Here is a 25,883-nt window from a genome sequence, read left to right as displayed (position 1 = left end):
CATTTGAAGTGTTTTTCCCCCAGCTGTAGCAATAAGAGTTCTTTAAAATAATGGTGATAATTCCAGAACTCTAAAGCTCATTCTTGGGTGTGTAAATGTTGGTGAATATAAGAGCAACACGTGGTGTATAAAATATAGTGGTTGGACACATATACCTTATCCTATAAACAATGCTTCAATTTATTTGCTTGCATCATCAGTAAACTTGGTGACTGATGCTTTAATCTTCAAAGAATTCTCACTGTAAAAGCCTGGCCACAACCTTTGCTACAAGCAAGTTTGTCACACCCAGAAAGGTTCTTTTGATTCTACAGCACTTGGTTTTTATGCTGCCAATTTGTGGGTGAGATTGCTTCACCTTGGGTAATATGATGCAGAAACTTTAAACTGTAACCATTTTGGTGATTCAGATGCAAACTGTAATGCCTGCATCTTGTTTCTGTCTCTCTGCGTGTTGCTTAAATGGAAATGGGAAATAGGTTTTAACACAGGAGATTACACATAAGATAGAAATAGATATTAGTTATAACTTTAAGCTTTTCCTGATAATATTAAAGTGGGGTCTTGAACATCTACAAAATGTAGTGCTAGTGTTCGGTCTCTTTATTGTATTATCAGAGAATGGGAAAAACTGATGCATATGCAATACTCTCCTTTAAACCCTTACTTATCTTATAATTTAACGCAAAATGCATCATTTATAACTTAGCACATAAAATGAATCTGTTTGGTGTATTTACAGAATTACAACCTTCTCTAAGCAGTTGACTGTGTGTGTGTTTAGGATTGTACTGTTTTCTACAGACAGGATTGCAGATATACCCAGTCTACCCCATTAAGATGTATATATTAAGGTAGAAAAGAATGCAGCAGATCTGAGCTCTCTGTGCTGCATCCTGTGCTACCGTAGCATATCTATCTTAATTTTTGCTGCCAGAGAGGTAGGGAAAAATTGAAATTGAAAAACTGGTTTTGTAGTAAACAAATGGGAGTGGTCAGAAATAGTCTCAACTTCACAATAAGACTACCAGCGGATTTCGATATTGTTAAACTTTGTAACATTAAAAACACTGAACTATTTCATAGTGTATTGTCAAACATTTTACAGCATTTTAATTGCTGCCAAAATTATTCACATTTAAACAATAAGCACATCCTCAAATATGCTGAACATCTATAGTATACAGAGGAATTAGCGAATGCTGTAATTATCTGACATAAAAGTGTTCATGTTACATGTTTTGAGCACATAAACCTTGTCTTAAAAATCATTCCAAAACAACATTTTTGATAGAAGGGTTTTTTCAGTGTCCCAGCAGTTCCCAATTTTTCCATCAAAAAACCTGAAAAAGTCCTTGGAGAGGCAAAAAATGCCCCCCCCCCATCCTATACATGTTTACAATGGGGCCTTCTAGTCTAAATATTTTTGTACTTGTAGGATACTGCAGATGAGAAGATTAGAATTGTCAGAGTTTGCAATGGGCAAGCATTCCTCCTTATTCTGTGTTATTCTAGGTATGAGCTTATTGCTGCAATCGTTAATGTTGTTCCAAATCTGGGTGTACAGCTTTTGAAAACTAAGGTGTATCATAATTATTTTTGCCTTTGTTTCTGGAACATTCAAGAGTGTCAGAACACATGTTTTCTATACAGTGAATTTCAAGAAGCATGCAGACAAAAAGAACCCCTTCAGCTTTCTCATCCTTCCTCCCTTTTCTGAGGAGCCTTTGTGCAATTTAAACAGATTTCAGCTGATTTGTCTGGGTTTTTAATGTAGCTATGCTTAACATGAAAAAACAGCTTTTTGCTGGATTGGTATTGTAGGTGAAACACATTCATGCAAATTGGAGTCAGAATGAGTTGTTCAGTCAAAAAGCGAAAATATCTGAATCCAGATAATCAGAGATTACATGTTTTGAATTTTTTTTTAAATGGAATTATTGTGGTACAGTATAGAATTCTAACCATAGCTTGCTATCTAATAAATAGCTGCTTATTACTTCCTATATTTCTATCAGCATTTCATTGTACAAAATTATTTTAAGTAGAAGAGGTTTAATTAATTTCTAAAACGCTTCTTGGGTTGTGATTAAATACACAAAGCAGCAGGGTGATAGTGGTGTGTCTCTGAGAAGCAGCTGCCATTTCCTTATCTGTTGACAGCCTTCTATTCTTTAATGGGAGAATGCATTTATTTAGTAATGCATCTTTATTGGTCAGGCTCTTATTAGCACAATTACTTGCTTGTTCCTTTGTAGACTTTCCAATTCAGTATCCTTTGAACCATCTGTTAAGGCAAAGCTTCAGATATGCTGTAGCAAACTGTGGAAGATCCAAGGATGTACACTTTAAACCGGTGGCCTGCATTCAGTATCAATTTATTGTGCCGATATAATCATCAGACTTCAGTTCATTCATATATTTTGTAACCAGGGAAATTCAGAATAACTTAATGCTTCTCATAGGATTTTGGGGTGTGTATATACTACAATACAAAATGAATGTACTGTCTGTCAGCTAGGAAAAGAACACTTCCCCTCCCCCCAAAGTGCACCCTGTTCACCTGTATTTTAAATGGAAGAGTACCCCAAAACACACATTCTCTATGCTTCGTATGGATATGTAAATACAACACAACCGCAGTATCAGAGTACAAACAACCTTGTGAAAAGCGCCCCTTGTGATTCATCTTCTAGCCTGTCCTGGGATGCATAGTTCCTTTTCTATAAGAAGGAATAAGATTGAGCGTATGAGGCTACATTATAGCGGATCAAATCATTGTCCCACTAGTTTGTACTATAACTGGCAGCAGTTCTGCGTGACCTTGGGCAGGGGTGTCTCCCAGCTGCTAGAATGAGCTAGCTGCCTTCAGCCAAGAAGAAAGGCTATGTTTTAATAACTAAAATAAATACACTAGAAATGTGACTGCTTGAACAAAGCATTTATTCCACCTATGAGTCAAACATGGCTCTGTCCCTTACTCACAAAAAAATTATTTACAGGAAGAGTCTGTTTTGTACATTAACAGTATGCAACAAAATGTAGAAATGCATGTGATTTGCTCACCTGCTTTTTTTCCATCTTTGTGTTTCTGCAAAGCCACCCCAAGGTTAATCCTAGTCCCCCAGTTTTATGAGGACTGTTTTTTTTAATGGAAATAAGACAAATGGTGCAATCTTATGCAGAATACCTCTTCATTGGATTGCACTGACAACTTCCCAAAATGGAATTTTTTGTACTCGTTGATTTCTGTATTATTCATTTACTTAGGAAACATCTATTTAGTGTCTCCACAGAACCTGCTCCCAGAGGCTTACAAAGTAAAACATAATAAAAAACATAAAACACCATAAAAGTAATAAATTATTAAAAACCCAGCCAGAGCACAAAATAGCTCTGGGGCTATGAGTTGGGCTGTGGCTTAGTGGTAGAACATATGCTTTGTATGCAGAAGGTCCCAGGTTCAAATCCCAGAATCTCCACCTAAAAGAATTGGGTAGTAGGTAATGTGAAAAGCCTTGATCTGAGAGCCTGGCATGCCACTGCCAGTCTGAGTAGTCAGTACTGACCTTCATAGACCGATGGTCCCACTTGATATAAGGCAGCCTGTGTGTTGATAAGACATTTCACAACTTGCAAAGCATCTTGTGAAACCGTTCAGGCTAGAACCAGACTGTAGAAGCAATTTAGAAAGATAAATCCCTTATTCGTTAAAAAGAAATATTTTGACCAGGCACCTAAATGAGAGTAGGGTAGGCACTAGGTGAGCCCCAAGGAGAAAGGCGTTACATAGGCATGGTTTCTGTCACTGAAAAGCCCCATCTTTGGTCACCATCCATCTCACCTCTGTAGGTGCATAGAGAGTGGGCTTGTGAGAAGAATCTTTTATTGATGCTCTAGACAATAGTGGAGGAGGTGCTCCAAGCCACTTATGGCCTTAATGGTATCAACAAGAACTGTAAGTTGTGCCTGGAAATTGATGGGTAGCCAGTGCAGATCTTTCAGCCAATATGATATCTTTATTCTGTCCTTGATAGTAGCCTGGCCATCACACTATGGTACCTCAGAGGGTGGTTAGAATAAAACAGAATGGCGGAAAAAAATTATGTGTAAGCTGCTTCATGTCTCCATTAAGGAGCCAAGTGCAATATAAATAAATATAAACTGTGTTTTGGACCAGTTGATGTTTCTGGACTGTTTTCAAAGTCATAGAACATGTTATAGTAATGTAACCTGATCAGATAATAGATCACTGTGGCCAGATCAAGGGTTATATTGACAACCTGAGAATATTACTTAACTGCAAAGGATCTGGGTAGAAATATAGATTGTATGGAGAAATGTATAAAAAACTTTATAAACTCCCTGTGCCAAGAAAGGAAAGTAGGGTCAGTGTTTACATAGTTGTTAATGGTAAAATAACAAGCTTTGACGATGGAGGGGGAAAAAAAGGCAGTGGGGTTAGATTACCTGGATTCTGTGTGTTCTTCAACCAGGAAGTGGGAAGCAGGAATCCTATGGAATAATGTGTGTCCTAAAAGCACTGTGGACTAACCTGTCAAGTAAGAAAACTTATGCAGCTTCCATCTTCCAGTCCTCTCAAAATGGCCCATTCTCGTCCAGTTTTAATGGATAAGACTACTTTAACAGATGTGAGAAATGGCATCTTGGCTGTTCCCATTGTGTCTTTAGGCACGAACTGACAGACTACAGAGTTCTTCACATTTGAGAACCATCTATTAGTGGCTTTCTCAGGCACCATTGAGAGAGATGATAGGGTTACAACTGGCAGTGCACCAAATGATACCAACATCCAGTTAATGATAGGCGGATAACTATTCCAAAAAGTTCCAAATGTATCCTTGATGACCCAGTGTACTTACAATTAAATGGGCACTTTTTCTGAGGTCACATGTAAATGAATTGTTTGTTTTCTAAATAGGCTAAAGCAGTAATTTACAAATGCTTTCACGTCAAACAGGATAATTTGCACACTGCTCCTGCTAAATAAATGACTGCATGAAACTACTGAGTGCAGGGGCAGGCATGAGTTATGTTAACCCACAGGCTTAATCTGAGCTCTTCACCAATATTTGTTACAATGAAGTATTCTTTGAAAAATCTTTATATATTGTGCTTCTAATGTGTATTGTGCTTTAATAGTTTTTCTTTTTCTTGCTTATCCTAATAACCCTGTCAGATCTTCCTTTTCCTAAGTGAATATGACTCTCCCAGGGCTGCCTGTTAAGTCCATGGCTGACCAGGGCTTTGAGCCCAGGTATTCTGGTCAAAGTCTAAAACTCAGTTAACTGGAATACATATTCTCCAATAGAAATGTGAGATTACTGTTCTATTGACTTGCCACTGTAAATTCACCTTTAACTATAAATGTCTCTTGTAAAGCAAATGGCTCCCCTTATAGTTCTGTTAGTACCCTGTAATACATAAATTGGTGTGTATTCTTCCACTTCATGCATGGAACACCAAGTTTTTCTGTATTTCTGTAACCCCCTTCTGACTCATGGAAAAATAATTTCCACATTGTGAGACCTGCATGGAGGAATAAGTGTGTGGATGAGCTGGGGGCCTGGAGAGGAAAAGAACCAGGGCAGGGTGAGATGAGTTCTCCTTTCTCTTGTGCAAGCGCAGCTCTGGTGAAGTGAGGGGTTGATTTCATCTCCTTGCTCCTCCCCACTCCAGCTAATCCTCTTGCAGCTGTTCCTCTGCATGAATCTTGGAACACCAGAAGATGATTTTCCCAGGAGTCAGAAGGAGGTTGAAGGGATAGAGAAGATTGCAGGAAAACGCTCTGTGCCTTCTGTGCATAGATGGCACGGTATGTTTAGCTGTGTTAGCTCTTGCACTCTTCAGGTTCTTTATTTTATATGCAGTTGGGTATATATTATCAATTTTTCTTTATCCACTTTCTCCACCCCATGAGATCATAAGAACAAAAGTTAGTGTATAAAATAGGTTAATGGTTTATTAAATTAATGTTAGAGCCTGTGACAGGTCTTGTTTTGCCTGTTATTCTTTTCAACATATTGAAGAGAACATGAATAGAAGCAGTACCTCATGTTCCCTTTAAACACAGACATGATTTGAGAAGTGGTCATACATGCAGATTGAATGATGCCTGCAGAAATTTAGATTAATCTTATTACTTCTCTGAGCGTCTTTTTTTAAATAAGCAGTCTAGGGATTTGGTTTGAAAGCTTTTAAAAGAGAATGAAGGAAATAACATGTGTGTACCAGTAACATGTTGTGCCCAATTCCTAAAGTGCTTTTTAAAAACTTGGGAGTCTTAAGAACAGTTTGAGGGCTAGTGAGCTTTTGCGCCATTTAGAATATGCCTGCATCTCTATTGATCAAGACCACTGTATTTCCAGAATTATTCATCAGAAAGAAGCTTTGAGTCTACTTTGTTGAGAGGTTCAAGTGCTTCACTGAAAGAACATAGGGGTTGCCAGCTATATTTTCCTCAAATTGCCTGTGTATATAATCTCCTGTCTTGGAGATGGCTTGTTTGCTATATGGACATAGTTTCTCCAGTCACAATTGATATTTTTTTTCCTGTCATGCAGAGAGAACAGTAAAACCTCCTTCAAGGCCAGGTAATGATATTTATATAGCTGTTTCCTTACGTGCTCAAAGCAACACTTTAAGATAGGGCAGCATGTTACCTCCCCCCCCCCCCGCCACTATAGCTCTGAGGCTGACAAATAAGGTTCTGTCAGTGAGTTTGAGATTTGAACTAAGGAATTTCCAACTGGTGGCACGTTCTTTTGACCATCAAGCTGAATGAGCAAAGTATGAAAAAAAATTGTGTTAGGAGAAAGAAAAAGACTGCAAAGGGCAAAGCAGCACCAGCCATTTATTGATTTAAAGAAGGCTTTAGATGTGCAAGGAAACGTACTGATACCAAAACAGAGGTACAAACTTGAAACTTTTTGGTGTAAAACACTTCAGAGATCTAAGTTTTTGTCACTGATATTTAAGCACCTTTTGCTAAGAAGGCTGTGGTCACATGCCCCCAGTTTTTGCTGCTTTTTGAAGTACACAAATAGAGAGTAAGGGGGCAACACCTCTTTCTCTTGACGTGTATGCCAAGAGGAACAGCTGGACAGGTGAGACAATTTAGAAGTAGAGAGGATTCCTCCATGGCTGGACGTGTTCCTTTCTACAGTGGTTCTCTTAATTTGTGTTTCTGTTCAGTGGCTCTTTTGCTCTGATGCCTTTTTATGGTGCTGGTGTCAACACTGGTGATGACACAAATCTGGCTCCCTCTCTTTCTGTTACATGATTGTGATGTCATATGACTTCCTGTCATGTGCTTGCAGCTCAGTGGATCAGTGTTGCTGCCTGGGGATTAACGGTGGGTATTTATTGTAGAATGGTTGTAGATCATTGCAGTGTTATAGAATAGTCTCACTGTTTGAAACCATCAGGAACGATTAAATATTTGAGGCAAGGTGTTGCTCAGAATGGGCACCAAAGGGTTTATTCCATTATTATGTTTGTAGGAAATGGTGGCTAAAGACTCCTGCCAGTGAAGTTCATTATAGTAACTATTAAGTGAGAAATTGCTGTGTTTAAAAACTTCTGAGGCTTGAGAGTTAATGGTAATATACAGTGAAGTGTTGGAAGCCTTGAGATTAATGGGGAATCTCCTATAATGGGATTCTAGGGTGTGTGTATGTTAAGTGCCATCAAGTAATGACTTATGACCTATGGTGACCCTATGAATTAATGACCTCAAAAACATCCTGTCGTTAACAGCCTTGCTTAGGTTTTGCAATCTGAGGGCTGTGGGCTTCCTTTGTAGAGTTAATCCATCTCATGTGGGGTCTTCCTCTTTTTCTGCTGCCTTCAACTTTTCCTAGCATTATTGTCTTTTCCAGTGACTCTTGTCTTCTCATAATGTGACCATAAGTATAATAGCCTCAGTTGAGTCATTTTAGAGAGTTCAGGCTTGATCTAGAACCCACTGATTTGTCTTTTTGGCGGTCCATGGTATTTGTAAGACTTTCCTCCAACACCACATTTCAAAAGAATCAACTTCCTTCCTCTCTGCTTTCTTCACTGTCCCGCTTTCACATCCATACATAGTAATAGGGAATACTATGGTATGAATTAACTTTATCTTGATTCTAGGATAGACAAGTGGTAATGGTTTGGAGCATATGTGTGCTAGAATTGTAGAGATATTCCTAATTCTCTTAAAATACATGCTATTGGAAATACTAGTGCATTCTGTTCTGTGAGGTCAAGACAGGGAGCAATATAATAAAAAGTAAAAGAGTTGAACTATAAATTGAAAATCAAATACGTTAGTAGAACTAATGGAAAGATCATCAAATATGTTGCAGTCTATTTTTCACCTTTCCTCTTTCCCCTGAAAGATGTTGCACTGGAATTAAGTAGATGTTTTAACTCTAAATGGAGAATTGTTATTAATATTCACACCAAATTCTATTCCAGTACCTGAGCATTCAAGGTAGAAATAGCATTATAGTATATTTTACAAGTTTCATGCCCCCTCCCCTGAAAATAGGTATGGTGGTTGAATTGATACTTGAAATTGAAATGTTGAATAGCGTCATTATTGTGTATATCAGACAGGGCTGGATTAAGACGTGTTGAAGCACTAAATGATGTCAAGGCTCCACTCCATTACAAAGATGGTAATTTATTATACTAATTTAAAAAAATTAGAGGCCTTAAATACTCTGAAGCCCTAAACTGTAGCCTGCTTAGTTTGTGCAGAAATCCAGCTCTGGTACCAAATATCATTCTGATATCAGAATGTCCAAGAGTTATAGAACCACAAAAAATGGAATGATGAACAAGCTAAGCTAAATCAAAGATCTCACTTAGCAAAGTTCAATCTCCTTTCCAACCGTGCTGTCAGTTCCATGCATTGAAAGTTATTGCAAATACTGCTTCTGAAAGCTGTTTGTCGTATGGGGAGTGCACAGGAAAAGTGAATTCAGTTATTGTGGAGCACACACATGCCTTTGATCAATCTTGGTGCATGGATGGAATGTCCAAGAGTGTGTTGTTTTTAATGTCCATTTGCAATCTAAACATCAGAGGCAGCAGTGACATTAAGCAAATGAGATTTCACCAAGGATTTCACATAACATTTAGAATTAAGAAATTAGAACATAGTGCTAGGAATACTATAATCAATAGGAGTAGCAGATAAGGAAAAAATGATAAAATCAGAAGATTAAACAATATTTGCCAAAAGAGTAGGCGAAAGCTGATTCTGGTTATTACCCAAGGATGTAATCCTAATTGCACTTAGTAGACCATGTATCACTGAAATCTATGGATTTTTCTTCGGTGTAAATGTGCTGTCGTATTGTACATTTGCTTCTCTTCTTGTTACCCAATTCATGCTGGAAAGCTGCATTAATTACTTCAGAGCATATAGCTTTTGCAGTGTATTTAATGATTTTATCCTGATAGTTGAGAACTGTACCGGTGTTAATTTCAGATGTGCCTATAAGCATGCCATGCTGTTTCCAGTTTCAGAGGGTAGCTGTGTTGGTCCGCAACAAAACAGCTAGATTCAGGTCCAGTAGCACCTTAGACCAACAAGATTTTGGGGGTATAATGAAGGGGGATTTGACTCCCAAAGCATACCCCCCAAATCTTGTTGATCTCTAAGGTGCTGCTGGACCCAAATCTAGCTACACTATTTCCTGAGATCATTTGTGTCATTTCTTTTGGTGCAGAGGCAGTTGTTATATTTGGCTGCTGTGGTGTAGTTGTGATGGACACTAAAGTTCATTGCTTCTGTCATAGGGAAGTAGTTTTGCTTGCAAGTGTGTGGCATGTAAAAATCATGTCCTGCCACTCCAAGTTTGGAGCTTGCAGGAATAGTAGGATATAATCCTGTATTTGTAGTAGCATTGTTCTACCTTGCCTAAAGCAGAGATGACGTTTGGTATTCATCTGCCTAAAGAATGTCCTGTAGTACCTTCTTCTAAATTTCAGTTGACTAATAACCAGGCATGTTTGTCCATACCTTGGAAAATTACAAGTTAACATCAAAAGTAGGGAAGCAAGACTTGCAAACTAGATATATATGTAGTTCAGCAGACTCTCATTGCTAATCCTGTATCCTGAGTGAGTTCTTAACACTTTTATTTAGGACAAATGTGATTTCTTTAATTTTAGATGAGTTCAGGATAATATCTGGGACTAAAGTTACTCTTCATTTTTTTTTTAAAGCTAAAACCATTTAATGCACCTTAGAAATGTGTTCATTGTATGGAGGTGGGTAGGAATCAATTAAGTAAACATGATTGGGGTTTTATTCCTGGACTACAATTCTTTTGCAAAAAATGCATTTGTAACAGTATAAATGCGTGTACCATTAAAATAAATTGAGAATGATAATACTTTGGTCAATCTTTCTGAGCTGTATTTCAATAATAAAACATAAAATAAATTTTAACTACAATAACCAGGAAGAGTAGATTTGAAAAACTGAGTATTTGCTGTTTTGGTCAAGCACCTATGAAAGATAGCCTTGACAATTACAGGTTGAATATCCCTTATCGGGACTTCTTGGGACCAGAAGTGATCTGTATTTTGGATCTTTCCAAATTTTGGAATATTTTGGGATGTTTGCATATACATCGTGAGATATCTTGGGGATGGGACCCAAGTCTAAACTTGGAATCATACACACAGCCTGAATGTAATTTTAAGCAATATTTTAAATTTATTTATTTGATGGCGTGAACCATCAATGGCGTGGCTGAGTTCCTGTGAGTAATGCCTGCATGCCTGCTCAAAACGGATCAGTCCGGATATCGGTTGTCTGGATAAGGGATTCTCAACCTATACGAAGGAGAAATATTTGGAAAGTGTGCTATAGGTGGAGTGAGATAACAAAGTGGTGATGTATATAATGCAAGTAATTTTGTCTTGGTTAAATATTTAAGTAAATTCCAATGCAGGTCTTGCTGCACCAACTAATATTTCAAAGGGTGCAACAGAATCTTATTATATAAGACACTAGACAATTTGGAATACTAATATTTGCAGTAAATAGAATTCTAAGACAAGCAGTTTTTATTTTGGAGTATCAAACTATTGATAGCTGCATTGTACTGGGCAACTAGTGTTTTGTACTACTGCACTTCTATATTAAAGGTTTAGTTACTATTTCCAGTAAATGAATGAGTTCTTTTAACTCTGAATGTTGGAAGACAGTTTTGAACTTATGTTCAAGATTATTTGGCAAAATGATTTATTTTACATTTTCAACTCCAATTATGTATGCTATCAAAAAGTGCAAGTGGGAATCTATCGTGTTAATGAAGTTATCAGTTGGCAAGATAAAAGATCATTTTTTGTTATTCTTAGACTGCTTTTCGTTGTATTATTGTTCTGCTTTTTGTCATCTGTGTCTTTTATAATTACGCTGCTGTAACTTGTAGTGTTATACTCTGGCTTTCAACTTTGATTTTTTGCTGGAATGTAGTAGTAATTCAGAAAATGACAAGATCTTTACCAAATTTATCTTTGCATACTTTACTACTTGGTTTGAATCAGTACGAGTGCTTAGAAAAGATAATAATTATTACACATTCCCTGTCTTAAAAGTTTTGTTTGAGTACTTGTCTTTCTAAATCTGCCTGCACAGAAGTTTAAAGTTACCATTCTCAATGCATTTTAATCAGGACCGATTATACTTGATAAACAGTGTCTCGGAGTGAACATCTTAGTTTTATGATTCAATTTTCCAAGCAAGACCAGTTCCTTTCCTTTGCTCCATTCTGTCTTTAAAAAATATTCCAAACTACCTTTACAACGTAAAAGTACTGCAGGTAGTTCATAGCAATAAATAATAATAGTTATTGCATCATTAATAAGTATACAGCAGAAAATCCATGCTTATTTTATTAATAAAATCAGCAACAAACCATACACGTTGGAATTGGAAAAACTAAAATGCCTAGGAGAAAGAAAGTTCTCCCAAACACCTGCCACATTGTAAATGTTTCCTGTCTTGTGACAAAGTATATTGAAATATCTTGTAGTTGGCCTTAATGGTAAACTAAATTATAGTGCAATGAACCTCATACTACATATGCACTGTTATCTGGCATATCCGAAGAGATCTGAAATTATATTACAGTATCAGCCCATTCCTGAGCTGGGAGGGTGAAAGTTGTTAGGAGGTGTCCAAGAGCCTGTGCCAGTGTCCGTGCTGGTGCTGCTTGCGCCGCCAAGAGTGGTGTGGATGGCAGCATTGGGATGTTCATACCGGCCTCCTTGTGCTGCCATGGCAGCACAGCTCTGGGATGCCTGATCAACCTCCTGATGGTGTCCTGATGGCACACCTTTGTGTGCCATCATCTCACAGGGCATTCCGGGGACGGAGCTGCCTTTAGGTGGCTTCCTAACCCCCCTTCAGGCTGGGAACACCCCCTTTGCCCTTACCTGGAGATATGTCACCTTTTTAGGTGGTGTAGCTCCGTGGGACGGTATGGAGCAGTTCCACAGGGCTTGCAAGTAATAGTGTGCGTGCATGTGTGTGAGAGAGAAAGTACCATTCCATGAGTTTTGTTATTTATGTATCCCTCTGCCTTATTTGGAGCTTCCAGTGGTATCCCATTGAAGGGCGTGATCACCCTGAACACTTCAGGAAATGTTGCATTCTTTCTGAGCTCTTGTTTATCTAAACTGCTTCTAAGCTTTAGTTTTATTATTGTTGGCGTTATGGCTTCTTAATTGAAATCTAACTCAGTGGAAGCCTTTGCTTAGCTATTGTTATCGTTCTTTCTCTAAACTGGCATTTGTGTTTATCTGCAGGACCGCACAAGAACCTTTGACATGCATTCACTGGAGAACTCACTAATTGATATAATGAGAGCTGAAAATGACTCACTGAAAGGTAAACTTAGATTACTATCATTTTGTAGTAAACAGGATGACATTATTGTGCAGAATATGAGTATTTTTCAGAATACCTAAGGCAGCTGCTTTCCCTTACTACATACAGGTTGGTTAATTGAGCCCCCCCTTTTCATCTGCCTTAAAAGGAAACCATTGATGAAATGTTTGTATATATCTAATGTTTCTTACCAAACATATATCCAGTGTTTCTAATGTTTCTTAAAAAACCCAGGCCGTGTTTGTTCACTGTTCATGGCTTGAAATTTATAACATTTTTAACTTAAAGTTGAAGCCTTATCTAATTAGAGGTAAAATGTACCTAGCCAGCTGACAATTTCCCCTTAATATTTATTGAATTCATATACTCTGTCCAGTTCGTTTTTTCTCCCTAGAATAAGTTGCAAGAGATGTTCAAATAATGGAGGTTTTGTTGTAGCGTAGGGCGGAACACCTGAGCTAGTCCTTGGGCTATGTAGGTAGTGCTCGTCTCATAAACTGGAGAGACAAGTGGGTCAAACGTATATCTGTTACAGAACTTGATTATTTATGGTTTGATGAAAATTCTAGGCTCTGTTTTCAAGAGTAATTGTGGCTCCTTTGTAATCTGGTGTATCATGAGGTATAATAAGAATTAAATAAAATATTGCCATCAAATGAAATGTTGTAGCTCAGATAATAATGGACATGTAAAACCTGATGGTTTTATACTCCAATTACTTTGCTTTGGTGTGTCTCAGCATGTGGTTCCCATGTACCAGTAAACTTACTCTGTGTGTGTGTGCCTGCCTACGTGTGTGCCTCTCTGTGTGTGTGCCTGCCTACGTTGGCAGATGAAATCTAGCAGCTGTGACTCCTCTGGGGTTTATTGGGAGAGATGCCTTTTAGCCCATGGGAACTACATTTCCCATGATGCTGAGTAGTCCAGGCATGCTTGAACCTCCGAGTAGGATAAAGCCTAAACAGAAGCATTAGGACCCCGAATACTACTTATACTTTGGCTTGGATCCCTTAGTAATTTTCTGTTAATGGAAGGCATTTCCATCTGCTAATGCAAGGTATTTCCATTCATGAGTATGAATAAATGTCTTTGACTAACAAAGCAAATAATGCTACTGCCACTTTTATCAACCAAAAATTCGACATCTTTTTTCAACCAAAAATTCGACAGATTTATGAAGCTACATAATCAGAAATTGGCTTGAATCAAAATGTAGCAGAAACCATGTTATCCAATTTATTTGTCTTGCTTTGGGTCAGTACTTAAGCAATAATCTTAAATTAAAAATCTTGGGGTTTCATATTTCTGGCTTTTTATTTATCCACTTTGTCCAGAGGCTTTTGTTGTAGTTTGTTACTGACCTTGGGGTGACTAGAGCAGATTTATAGTCTGTCTTGAACGTAATTTTTTTCTATTGCTGGTGTTGCTGCTAGTAATGGAATTAACTCACACCTTAATAGTGTTTCTTGTCTAGAAGAATCCCAAAATGCTTGACAGATTGGCTGGCCAGAGTTTTGCCAACCTGCTTCTAAGGTGAAAAGCAGCAGCTATTAATGCCATCAAACCCACATAGAGATTTAGGGTGGGGAATAAATTATCTGGGTGAAACTTGTGCAGAGTTATTCTCAGTAGCAGATATTTTTCCCTCAGAGAAAAATAAGCCAACACAGGCTTAGCAAGTTTCCAGTGCCAAAGTTCAGCTTTAAAATGTGAAGTGGAGTGGTAACATGAACATGTTACACCATATCTGAGAACAGCAATCTCATCTCCTTCCATTCTGTAGGCATATACTGAAATCAGGCATATAATGAATCTCTGTAGGGTGGTATTTACACAATATAATATAATTTTTACTGCAAGTAGTGTTGGATACGGGCAACTTACCATGGCCAGAACAGTAGTAGAATGCCTTCATTGTTTAGTTTCAGAGGCATCACTGGTGGTGGTCTAAGAACTTTTCAGAAGATATGATATTCTAGAACTTTAGTCTCCTGTATAGTGCAGTGGTTAATGTGGTGTGGATCCAGAGATGTGAAAGTGGGAACATAAATGGATAGCACAGTTCTGCTTGTGGAAGATCTTGTGCAACACCTAGTTCTTTCCTCCCTAGATATTATAGTGCCCAGAAATTAGGTGCACGAGTTCTTGCACAAGTCGGGATGCAATATGGGGCAAATTAGATGTGACAACGTCCTCGTGACCACCAGGAGGATGCTGCCACCATATTAAAGTGATTTTGAAATGCCTCAAGGGCCCCATCCTGATTGGGCCTGCAGCACGGCAGTCTGAGGGGTTTTGTTGCCTCCCTGCACCTTTACAAGTACCAAAAATGGCTGCCCCCCATGGCTGTTTCGGCACTCGAAAAGGGGAGGGAATTTCAAGTTAATAAATAACTTTCTGGAGACATATCTCTTTCAGTTTTGCAAATAACACCTCCCCCCCACAGCATAAATGTACAGGGATACATTAAAAAAAAAAGTGACCAGAACAACAACTTCTCCTTTGGTGTGCTGAGGTTTGTAGAGATGATTGGCAAATAATAAAAGAAACCTTTATTAATCAGACATTAAGATGACTTAGTTCTGCAAAGAAACAAACATTCTGAAGAGAAAAACATACTTTATTTTTATATAGTATACATATATCACAGCTGGCTGTGTCAGAAGAGGGAAAAAGCCCTCTTTAAAGTGGTCCCTGCCACTTTTTATAAGCACTTGTCTTTAAAATATGTATTTTAAAAACCTGCTCCCTGATTAATGGCAGGAACTTTAAAAATTTTATTGATTGATTAACTCTTGCAGTCCTGTTCATGGGGGCTGCCTTAGAAGCCTTTGTTTAATTTGAGTTTAATTTGATGGCATCCAAAAATGTTCAGCATGCAGTTAAATGGGGTAATAATCCAAAGATATTCCTTCATGAGAAAAAACTCTATGGTCTCTTTAACATAAAGCGTCTAACCAGTTCTGTGGGTCAGGGATCATGTGTCAAAGGAGAATTATTTTATATCATTTGATTATTGTTTGCATTTAGAATATGTTTTGAATATTTTTCACTTCTCAGAAAAGCAATGTATGTTGGAATAAATGTAAATTGTGGGGCTGATGCATACTGATTTTTTGCGTGACTTGGAAGGTTAATCTAGTGTGCATGTGATTAATATTTCTCGGATGCAGGCACATATTGGGGTACACAAATGTCAGCCTTATTTGTTAGCCAGCCATTACTTGTGGTCACTAGTATTTACTTACCCTCCCTTAAGTACTCTGGCATGCAAGAGCTTGGGAATGAAGAAGAATCTTTTCTCATTTCAGCTCAGAAGTGATTCCTGTTGATTACCCAGTCTAACCTATAATGCAGATGAGAAACTCCAAGGAGGGATCTGTGTTCTGCTAGGTGTCCTCCTCACCAGAAAGCCAAGGGCACTTTCCTCTGGATGAATAGCTTTGTAGATGACAGGCCACATCAATAAGATCTGCCTGGCTTGGGAAATGTGCAAGTCTGGTTCTGATTGCTGAGAATCCTGAAACTCCCCTGAAGACAGCCAGAGGAAGCTGGAGTGGATCACAGGCTAACACAGAAAGCAGAAAGGCAGCCAAAGTCTCCTTCTTCCCTCTGTTTGCCTACAGTTTGTTCCAGTTTACTTTTCCTGTCTCCATGGGAGCTTGAGAATTCTCAGCAGTCAGAGTCTAGCTTTCATGTGGATTCTTTTGATATGATAACTTTAGGTAGCCTGGCACTTGTTGAGAAATTTAGGGGCATAAGTTCTACTTTTTTTAAAAAATCTACCACTTCTCTCAAAAATTTAAGGCTATAAAATTCTTATTTTATGCGAAGCTACACATGAGGTTGGAAGTCTGCGATTGCCTTTAAAAAGCAGTCCCTGGAGTGAGGAATATGGATTGGGGCCAAAGTGCTGTCTGATGGGATGTTTAACTGTCCCCCACTCATTCCATTTCCTGCTCAGAACTGGTTCTTCTGGATTGCTTTTAGCCTTTGCGGGAGAAGGAGGTAGGTAGAGCAAAAGCATTAAGCCTTTCCTCAGTGCTACAACCTAATCCATATTGTACCCCTCTAGCTGCTTTTAAAGGTGAAAATGACAGTGATCCAGTCAGCCATGGATCCCTGATAGAATATTTGGTTTGGTTTTAGGAGTCATTTAAGTTAGTTTTGTGTAAAGGCACAAGGAAGTTCCCAGTTGCAAGTAACAGTGGTGAACTCGTATCATTTTAAGGGTTGGTATGGGTTTCTGAAAGCTATGATTTATTTTACCCTATATAGTTATCATTGAGAGGCATAAAGTACAATGGTCATTGGACCCCATCTCTAAAGTGTCTATCTTTATGATAAACGTAGTAGTTGCTAGTTATTTGTATTCTGACCAATTGCATGTTGACTGGGAATTAAGTAGTAGCATCCTATCCAGACAGATTTAACACTCACTGATGGCTGTACTGCATTGGAGTAGTGCTGGGACTTTGCTTGGTTTAGAGGTATAATGAACCCAATTCTCAGGTGTTGATACAGTGCTCCCAATCTCAATTTAAAAAAATGTTCCCAATCTCTAACCCTGTTTAGTGCTTAATATTATCCAGGATTTTAATTAAAACCAGGAAGTGAAACATTTGCAAATTTGAATAGCATTAACTGGGAAAGGTTGGTACAGATCTAATCCTTAACTGTATTTAGCAATTAGAAGGGGGAAAAGGCAGGAAGGCAGGAAAATTGATGGAAGGAAGGAGTTTAAGCCATGCCATCTTTTCTCAGTTTCTTATGCATAGTCAGAAATGCCATGTCTTAATGGTTTCATGAGCGCTCATGGCTGGTTTTCTGTGATATGTTGGAGCAAGCTAAGCTGTAAGTATACAAATGCTCCTGTTCTCCCAAATGAGAATTTAACAAGAGCGATTATACCTTAACTTCAGCTTAAAAAAACCACTTGTATATTCAGTGGATTACTTGAAGTTTGTGGGAAACCTTTCTTTTAAAGTTCATGAGAAATTGTACTGTTGGTATTCTTCTTTTTGATCTTCGAAGTAAGTGACCATATAAACAATAGTAGAAGATGGAGTTGAGAATTTCTGCTGTGTGGGTGGTAATTTATGAAGACCAGTTTTCTTCTATCACTGTCATAGGATGAGCCCTGGTCTGTCATTGATAGTTTGAGATCTCCAGAATACCACGGGCATCTTGATCTGTGTAGCTGGGGGGTTTGTTCCAGGATAGCCTTATAGCAATTATTTCATATACCCTTGGTCACATAAACAGGCAAATATTGTTCCTTGTTTCCCTTCATGCGCGGTGTTCTCTTTTGCTAACTATTTATTTATATATCTATCCTGCTCTATCCTGGAACTGCAGAACACCTTACAAAAACAGCAGATTTTTTTGGGGGGAGGGGGTGCAATTTTCTATTTTGGCAGAGGCCAAAACAATTGTGCACTGAACTATTGTAAATAGTAATAGAACTTCTTTTTCATGAATTCTTCCATATTTGCCCATCATAAGCAGCTGTCATTTTTAGCTGATGTTTATATTGAGAGGAGTGCATCTGAAACTTTGCGCTTCCTGTTATGCTTGACTGTGAAGACGTGCTTTCCCTCCTCCTGGCCATAGTTATTTAATAGGGCAATTTCAATATTGCTAGGCTACCAACTGAGCCAGATCCAATGCTTTCTTGTTCCTGTAGAACTCTGATATCATCATCAGTTGACTAAAAGTGGTGTAGAAACAGATCAATGAAGAAACAGATCAGTGAAGTTAGGGTGGTGGTAGCCTGAGATCTTGGCTAATACAATGTTGTGTGATATTAGATAGAAGCACCCAGAGCAAAACCCTGTACTGTTTTACAACGTATTGGTATATTCCTTAATGATTTTCCATTGTGCTTTATTTTTTAAAATTAAAATGGCTAATATTTTAATATTTATGAGCATGATTTAAATGTTGCAAATCCCACTTAGATCAAATTATTAAAATATAGCCTATATTCACTCTTGACACTTTGGCCTATTTATTACTAAGGGGGTTGAAGCTATTTTATCATTTTCTAGGATGGAGAAATTGTGGTAGAATTAATAAAAGCTGTTTATTAGGGAGACTTGTTTAATGCATCAAGAATAGCCAGATTCATAACTCTGAAGTGCTAAAAGAAAAGTAATGTGCCTTGACACACATTAAGCTAATTTCTTGTCTAACATAAAGTTCTTAACAGCTTATTTTCCTTTCCAGTGGGGGGAAAATGTCATATATAGATGAACAGGAAGCTAGGGAAAGACCCCAGTAAAATATTGGTTAAATAACATTGGTGACTTTTTGTAGTAGGGATGTACACTTGTTACCCAATGAATTGGAAAAAGTCATTTGTTAAGAAGAAACAAGTGAATGAATGAATGTTTCCCTTTCTGTTCCACAGCTGCTTTGTCCGTCTTCATTTACTGTGCTGTGGACAGAGCTGGCTACTACTGCTTGTTGTATTCTAGGCAGAGGTCCAGATGACGGGTGGGAAAGAGAATCTCTTCCCTGGCACCTTTGGTGTTAACACTGAATTACATAAGACTGCATTTTCCAGATGACCACAGTATGGCGGATCTGATGCATTGAATACAATGTTCAGGGTACTAGGAGAGACGGGGGGTGGGGGATGGGAGAGATTCCTTCTCATTCATGAAGCACAAGCATTAACATGACATGCTGAACGATGCACAAATTGCATAGTAGAATAATGCATACAGCAACAGATAGTATGTACTATACACAGTTGTATAGTGCACAGTCCCTTCACCTCTTTATTAAAGCATCTTCCTGAACCATTCCATTATATTATCTTTATAAAAAATGCCCTCCTGAATTACGTTTTTCATAGTTTGTGGAATGCCAGGAGAGTGGGAGCCTTCTTGACCTCATCAGGCAGGTCATTCCAAAAGGTGGAGGCCACAACAAATAATGTGCGGGCAGTTGTTGATCTTGCTCATCTATAGGATGGCACCTGGAGTGGGCCCTGCTCAGATGAGTGAAGCTGTCATGGCAGAACATAGGATGAGAGACACTTCTGGAGATATGAAGAGACCATGAAGGGCTTTGTATGCCGCATATGAACTGAGAAGCTTCTCACTCTCAAATTCAAGTTTCTTTCATGTTTGTATTCAAAAGTTCCTCAGTTTTTCACTGATGCACAAAGCGTAAGAATCTAAGGCAAGTGAGAAACAAAAGGAGTCAGACTGATGTGGAAAAGGGTCTTGGCACAATATTATGGGAGCAGTAGGCTTCCAGGTTTGAACAAGCATCTAAAGATACCTGAATTCTGTAACATTTGAAAGTGTTTTTCTGTCATCCTAAAAGTATACAGTAATCCAGTCAGATGCAGTAGCAGTGTTATCAGTAACACTGGTTACCTTTCAAATCTTGGATCAAAAAGGTTTGCTGTGGTATGAATTGTCTGTAACAATTACTTTACAACACTGTTAGAAAGTTTCAGTTCATTCTAAAAGACAGACTAATTTGTATTTGTTTTACCTTCCCCCACCCCCAATTTCAAATGTTTTTCTCTTTATGGAAAAAATTGGTCTCCCAATTTTTTCACATGCATACCCGATTACCCCATCTCTCACTGGAACTACCAAGATATTTCACACTGCCAGTTCAAAACATAAGTCTTTAAATTTCTGCACTTTCAAAATTAGACTCCTCTTAAATAAAATCATGCAGAGGTCCCCTTTCTATATTATCTAACATAAAATCCTCATGTTCAGTTTCAGTTTCACCAGTTTATGCCTTCAGACCTCTGATGTGCTGGTCATAGATTTGAACAATAGCTAGTAATGTTCATATACAGTTGTATGGGGGCACTACTAATGTTTAATTATTGCATACATAATTATACACACAGTCCTATTTATTCCATTTTGCAGTCTCCTTGTGGTTGTTACCATGTAGGCTTAAATCTGCAGTTGTTTAGTTCCATTTGGGCAGAATACTTGAGTACAAGTGAAAAAAATGCTTAAGGAAAGAGTCTGTGCAATAGTTTGCCTCTTCACTCAATTGTGTATTTTAGTTGAGGCATCATCATAACTCAGGATCCATCTGTGAAACTGTTATTTGTTGCAAATGAGATTCTCACTTGACAGTAACATAGTTCAGTATCTCTGAGAAGTATTTAGTAAACATTGCTATTGAACTGCCACTTGGCCAAATACCAAGAGTTTTAGGGGGGGTTCATTTCCATATGTAAGACTTTGCTGTCTATAAGATTTTGCTGTCTTGAGCCATGAATGGAGCCAAAATGGTAGCAGGGGTTGTATGAGTTAGTTGAGCGATAACTGCTATATTCTGGGAATGAATGCACTGCTTTTTATGAGGAAACATACTTCTTAGTTTTGAGTCTGAAGAGTTCCACATCTCAGCCAGAGGATATTGCTGTACAAAAATGGGGAACTCTTTGTAAAACGATACTGAGGATGTTAGAAATGGGTGTTGGGAAACAATGTAGCTTAGACAGCTTCTGTTTTCAATACTTTGTTAAGTTCTTCAGGCTGGTTTAACTCATTTAGATTTGTTGTTGACAATTAAAACTAACTGAAATGAATGCAAGTGTGTTTCTGCAAGTGACTTCCTCATTTGGTTTGGTGTGATTTTATGTTTTAGATATGGGTTGAAGGTGAGGTGTTTTTTTTTTTTTTTACAAACTCATCTAGATGTGAAATCTTTCTTTTAAAAAAATGGTCTGACCTTTTCTTTTCCCTTTTGTCCCAGTAGTTGATGGAGGAAAAGGGGGTTGTCTGAGGCTCTCTTTCATTTGTTGAGTTAATGGGTTGAATCCAACAGAGGATTTCTACAGAGGGAGGGAAGGGTGATTTTGTGCGGCATTCCCTTTGCTTAACTCCCTTTGCATGCTATTCCTGGGGGTCCCTTGTACCCCAGGAGCATCATTTCAGAGAGACATTTTGGGGCTGCAGTGGGAAGGGGAGGCAAACAGTTGTGCTCAGCAGAAGAAAATCGCTTCTGTCCATGCAAAGTCTGTCTGGGTGTCAAACCAGTGGTCAGGGCAGATTGGCCATTAAGGCTGCTGGAAAAAGTCCTGGAGGGCTGTTGGCTGGGGCGGGGGGATGCCTCCCCCAGCCAGCCACCCTGGCTCCAAGCAAGGGGTGTTTTGCAATGAACAAGCAGCCGCCACTCTGAGAGAGCCAGCACTTGCTCCTTCTTCTGCTAGGGGATAGGTTGGGGGAGGGACCCTTTCCAGGGTCGTTTGTGCTTCTAGTCCTCCCCTGCCCATGATTGTTGTCTAATTGTTGCTCACAGACTATGCTATTTTACTCTGTGGTGATGCAGTTTCTAAGGTACTTAGTTTTCCAAGAACTGATCCTGAATGCTTAATTTGTTGCTATTGTGATGGTGTTCATGTAAGCATATTCCACATACAACAAGTTTATTAATTACCTGTGACAACGTTGGTAAGAAAGCAACACAGCTCCCACCCCTGACATTTTTTAAACTTATTGCTAATTTTAGCTTGTATTCTTTCTTCATGGCTGCTTGCTGCCCAGTACCTCTTTATTGTTCATCCATCAGGGTCTGAAAAGGATAGATTTGTCCCTGTCATTTAGGAATCATTTAGTTTAACTTTTTAAAAATGTCCTTGATGGCTGAACATTCCCCCTACTTTGTAAAGCTGGAGTGCTAATTAAACCCCATTATGAATGGTGGCTATCATTCCGTCTTCCTCTCCTTTCCCTGAAGCTGTGCTAACTTATCCATTAGATAAGGGCAAGATATTGCAATACAGGTTTTGGCCTAGGCATGGTGATTGTTTCATGGTAAATGTGAAATGAGATTAGATCACACTTTAACCCACTATTTACTCCCACTTCGATTTTTCGGATATAACTGAAAATGTGTGGAAGGGGAAATGATGGAAGTTACTGCAGACTCTACCATGTTTCATGGTAAATGTGAAATGAGATTAGATCACACTTTAACCCACTATTTACTCCCACTTCGATTTTTTGGATATAACTGAAAATGTGTGGAAGGGAAAATGATGGAAGTTACTGCAGACTCTAAAAAAGTGAAGGAAGTAGCGGTAATAGTACTTCTCTCCTACCACCAGCCTTAGGGAGCATGTTTTGCTATCCATTTCCCAAGTAGCAAAGAATAATGACAGGTTCTGTGTTGAAGTACATGAAATTCAACACCTCTAGTTTTAAGTAGAATTTTCACAATGAAAGAACATCACAGTAACTGTAAGCTAGGCCTTCATATCGAAATAGATGCAACTCTAATACAAAGTTCCATTTCTGTATGTTCCACAGGCAATTAAACATATAGGCAGAATCTGTTCATGGTTTTGTCCACAAGTGAATGTAGCCTTGCCTATGTTGGAAAAAAAATTATCTGTAGAAGAGTTTTACATCATGCAAAAGATATTTTACAGGATCTGAGTTTTTGTCAAAGCCTAATTACAATTATTTGGGTTTAGAAAAATAGTTTTAAAATGAAGTGCTAAAATTTGACATGTCTTTCAGAAGTGAATGATCTCCCCCGTCAATGTTTATCTTTGTGTTATGTTACTTTTTCAGTACATAGTAGAAAAGGGATTTTCTTTTTGCTTTTGTTTTTCTAGAAACAATTTTTAGTAGTATTGGTTAAATTATAAATAATACTTGACACCAGTGCAACCATAGCTTTAGTTAATGAAGAAAACAGAACAATGAATGGCTAATGCCCTTTTCTTTGTTTGAGCCTGGTCCAATCTTTCCTGAAAATGGCTGCTTTAACATGGCAGGCATATTTGACCAGCATTGTTTGTAAATACCGTGAAAAACTCAAATTTATCTGCTGAGTGCTCTATTCCACTTATTCCTGTTGCTTACCATTTGCTTCCCCGTATAGCACTTTCCCGTCTATTTCTCTATAATTTCAGCCATGCTGAGCTATTTGTGTAGGCAAGTAACAGAAATTCCTTCTTCAGGAACCTCTGTGGAAGTAGCTTGTGTTCCTTCAGTTGGCATAGGAAGCGGCTGTATTCAGCAGTTCTTTCTGATGCATATATTTGAGAGAATTTATGACTTCATTTTAATCAGTTAAAATGTGAGTCCTACTATAAATTGATTTATAGACAGAAAGGCCATGTAACTTGGCCTGTTAAGAGAGTTCATGGTTTTTGTTCTAATAAAGCAGGTAATTTGTAGATACAGTCCTTTTAGAAATGAGATTTTCATTGTTGCTTACATATTAGATTCTAGTGCAAATTCAGATCATATTTAAGAAATAATTTGAATGTTCTGAATTCAAGCCAAACTTTTGTTTAAGTCATATTGGTTGATGGGTCCTTTGACATTCCAAGCCTATCAAATGTGTTTTTAGTTCCTGATGCAAAATATTCTGAAAATTGTTATTAAATAGGCATTATTTAAAACGATAATATTAAATCAGCATTACTTTATTTAATATGTGAACTTGGTTCTGATGTGGAATATAAGCTGATTACTGGCATTGCTTGTATTGAACATTCCTTTTGACATTAGTTCTATAAATAGTAGGGAACTATTATTCAAACAACCAAAGCTGGAGGACTAGAAGTAATTCTGTGGGGATTTACTTGGAATAATATTTTCCTGTGTGTACATGCATACAGGTGCATTCAGAGCAGTTATGAAAGGTCACCATGGAGCTTACAGAGCTAGGCAGGTACAGTGCCAGAGGTCAGAACTCTGCGTCACACTGAATAAAGAAGGAAGGGAGGCTGACAGATGGGAGGCTACAGTAACATTTCTGAAGTGTAGCCTGTATAGATAACCCCCCCCCATCTCCTCTGCTCACACTTCCTTGTAATTGTTGCCACCCTTTACCTCCTGTTTCATTTACTCAGTCTGGGCCCTCTTGCCATGTTGTGTCCTGAAACTGTACCGGTATTGGGTGCCTACGGCATGAATGGTGTAAACTGAACTATGGATGGGAAGTAGTAAGCTTACAGAAAAGGGATGAGAACTCATTCCCTCCAGAGTGCAGTCCACCATGGACTGCTTTGTCTCTGGGACAGATAATAAGGTATGTGATGTTTTTATACAGTGATTGTATCCCTGTATGCCCTCACATGCTTTGCTGTATCTCCTCACACTGTGTGAATAGATGCATCTAGGTATAACAAGTTGCCCTTTCCCTCACAGTTCACAGGAACCACAGCGTGGTGTTAGTGGTTAAGAGCAGGGGACTCTAATGTGGAAAACCGGGTTTGATTCCCCATTCCTCCTCATAAAGCCTGCTGGGTGACCTTGGGCTAGTCACAGTTCTCTCAGAACTCAGCTCCACCTACCTTACAAGGTGTCTGTTGTGGGGAGAGGAAGAGGAAGCAATTGTAAGCCACTTTGAGACTTCTTAACGGTAGAGAAAAGTGGGGTATAAAAACCAACTCCTAAGACACTGCAGTTTGTGCTTGCTGTGCTGGACTACCTTACCTCCACACCCGTCAAGAAAACAAGTGGTGCAAAAACTTCTACTGGCAACTCCTGTCTCTATTGATTCTGATAACAGCAATGTTAGCCATATTATCAAGAAGATAATATTATCCAGCTATATGGTGTGTACATTCTTTGTATCAAAGGATGAAGATATAAAGCTGGAGACACAAACATCAGTGGATTAAATATTCAGTCTTTTTGGTCACAATCTCTAATCAGAGTTATGATGTTTGTGGTTAAGCAGTCATGAATTAAGGTCATTTTTCAGAGATTGAAAATGATTCTACTATTTGGCTATGTGCTAGGCTTCTCCAAATACTGTGTGAAAGATGAGTTCCTGTTTGTCCAAATAGTGGACAAATGGAAATTTATCAATCTCTCCCCCTCCCACAGAATTTGATGCTGGTTAAGATGTGAAGGAAGAGCATCTTGAATGCTTTATTTGAAGGTGTGGTTTGAATTGGGGTTTATATACTGAATTTCGAAAGGTGCAAAAAGTGCCCATTTTCATA

At 38.4% G+C, this 25,883-nt stretch overlaps 1 protein-coding gene across 2 annotated transcripts in view; it reads left to right on the top strand.

Moving 5' to 3' along the window:
• Positions 1-25,883, top strand: part of CPEB4 (cytoplasmic polyadenylation element binding protein 4) — a 72,075-nt gene that overhangs the window by 9,320 nt on the left and 36,872 nt on the right. For both annotated transcript variants that reach the window (XM_056854668.1, XM_056854661.1), the window contains exon 2: positions 12,838-12,919. In XM_056854668.1, coding sequence (XP_056710646.1) covers positions 12,838-12,919 — 82 coding nt within the window. The remainder of the gene's footprint in view (positions 1-12,837; positions 12,920-25,883) is intronic.

This window comes from Euleptes europaea, chromosome 1, assembly GCF_029931775.1.
Source record: "Euleptes europaea isolate rEulEur1 chromosome 1, rEulEur1.hap1, whole genome shotgun sequence".
NCBI lineage: Eukaryota > Metazoa > Chordata > Lepidosauria > Squamata > Sphaerodactylidae > Euleptes > Euleptes europaea.
This window is presented reverse-complemented; position numbering and strand designations above follow the sequence as displayed.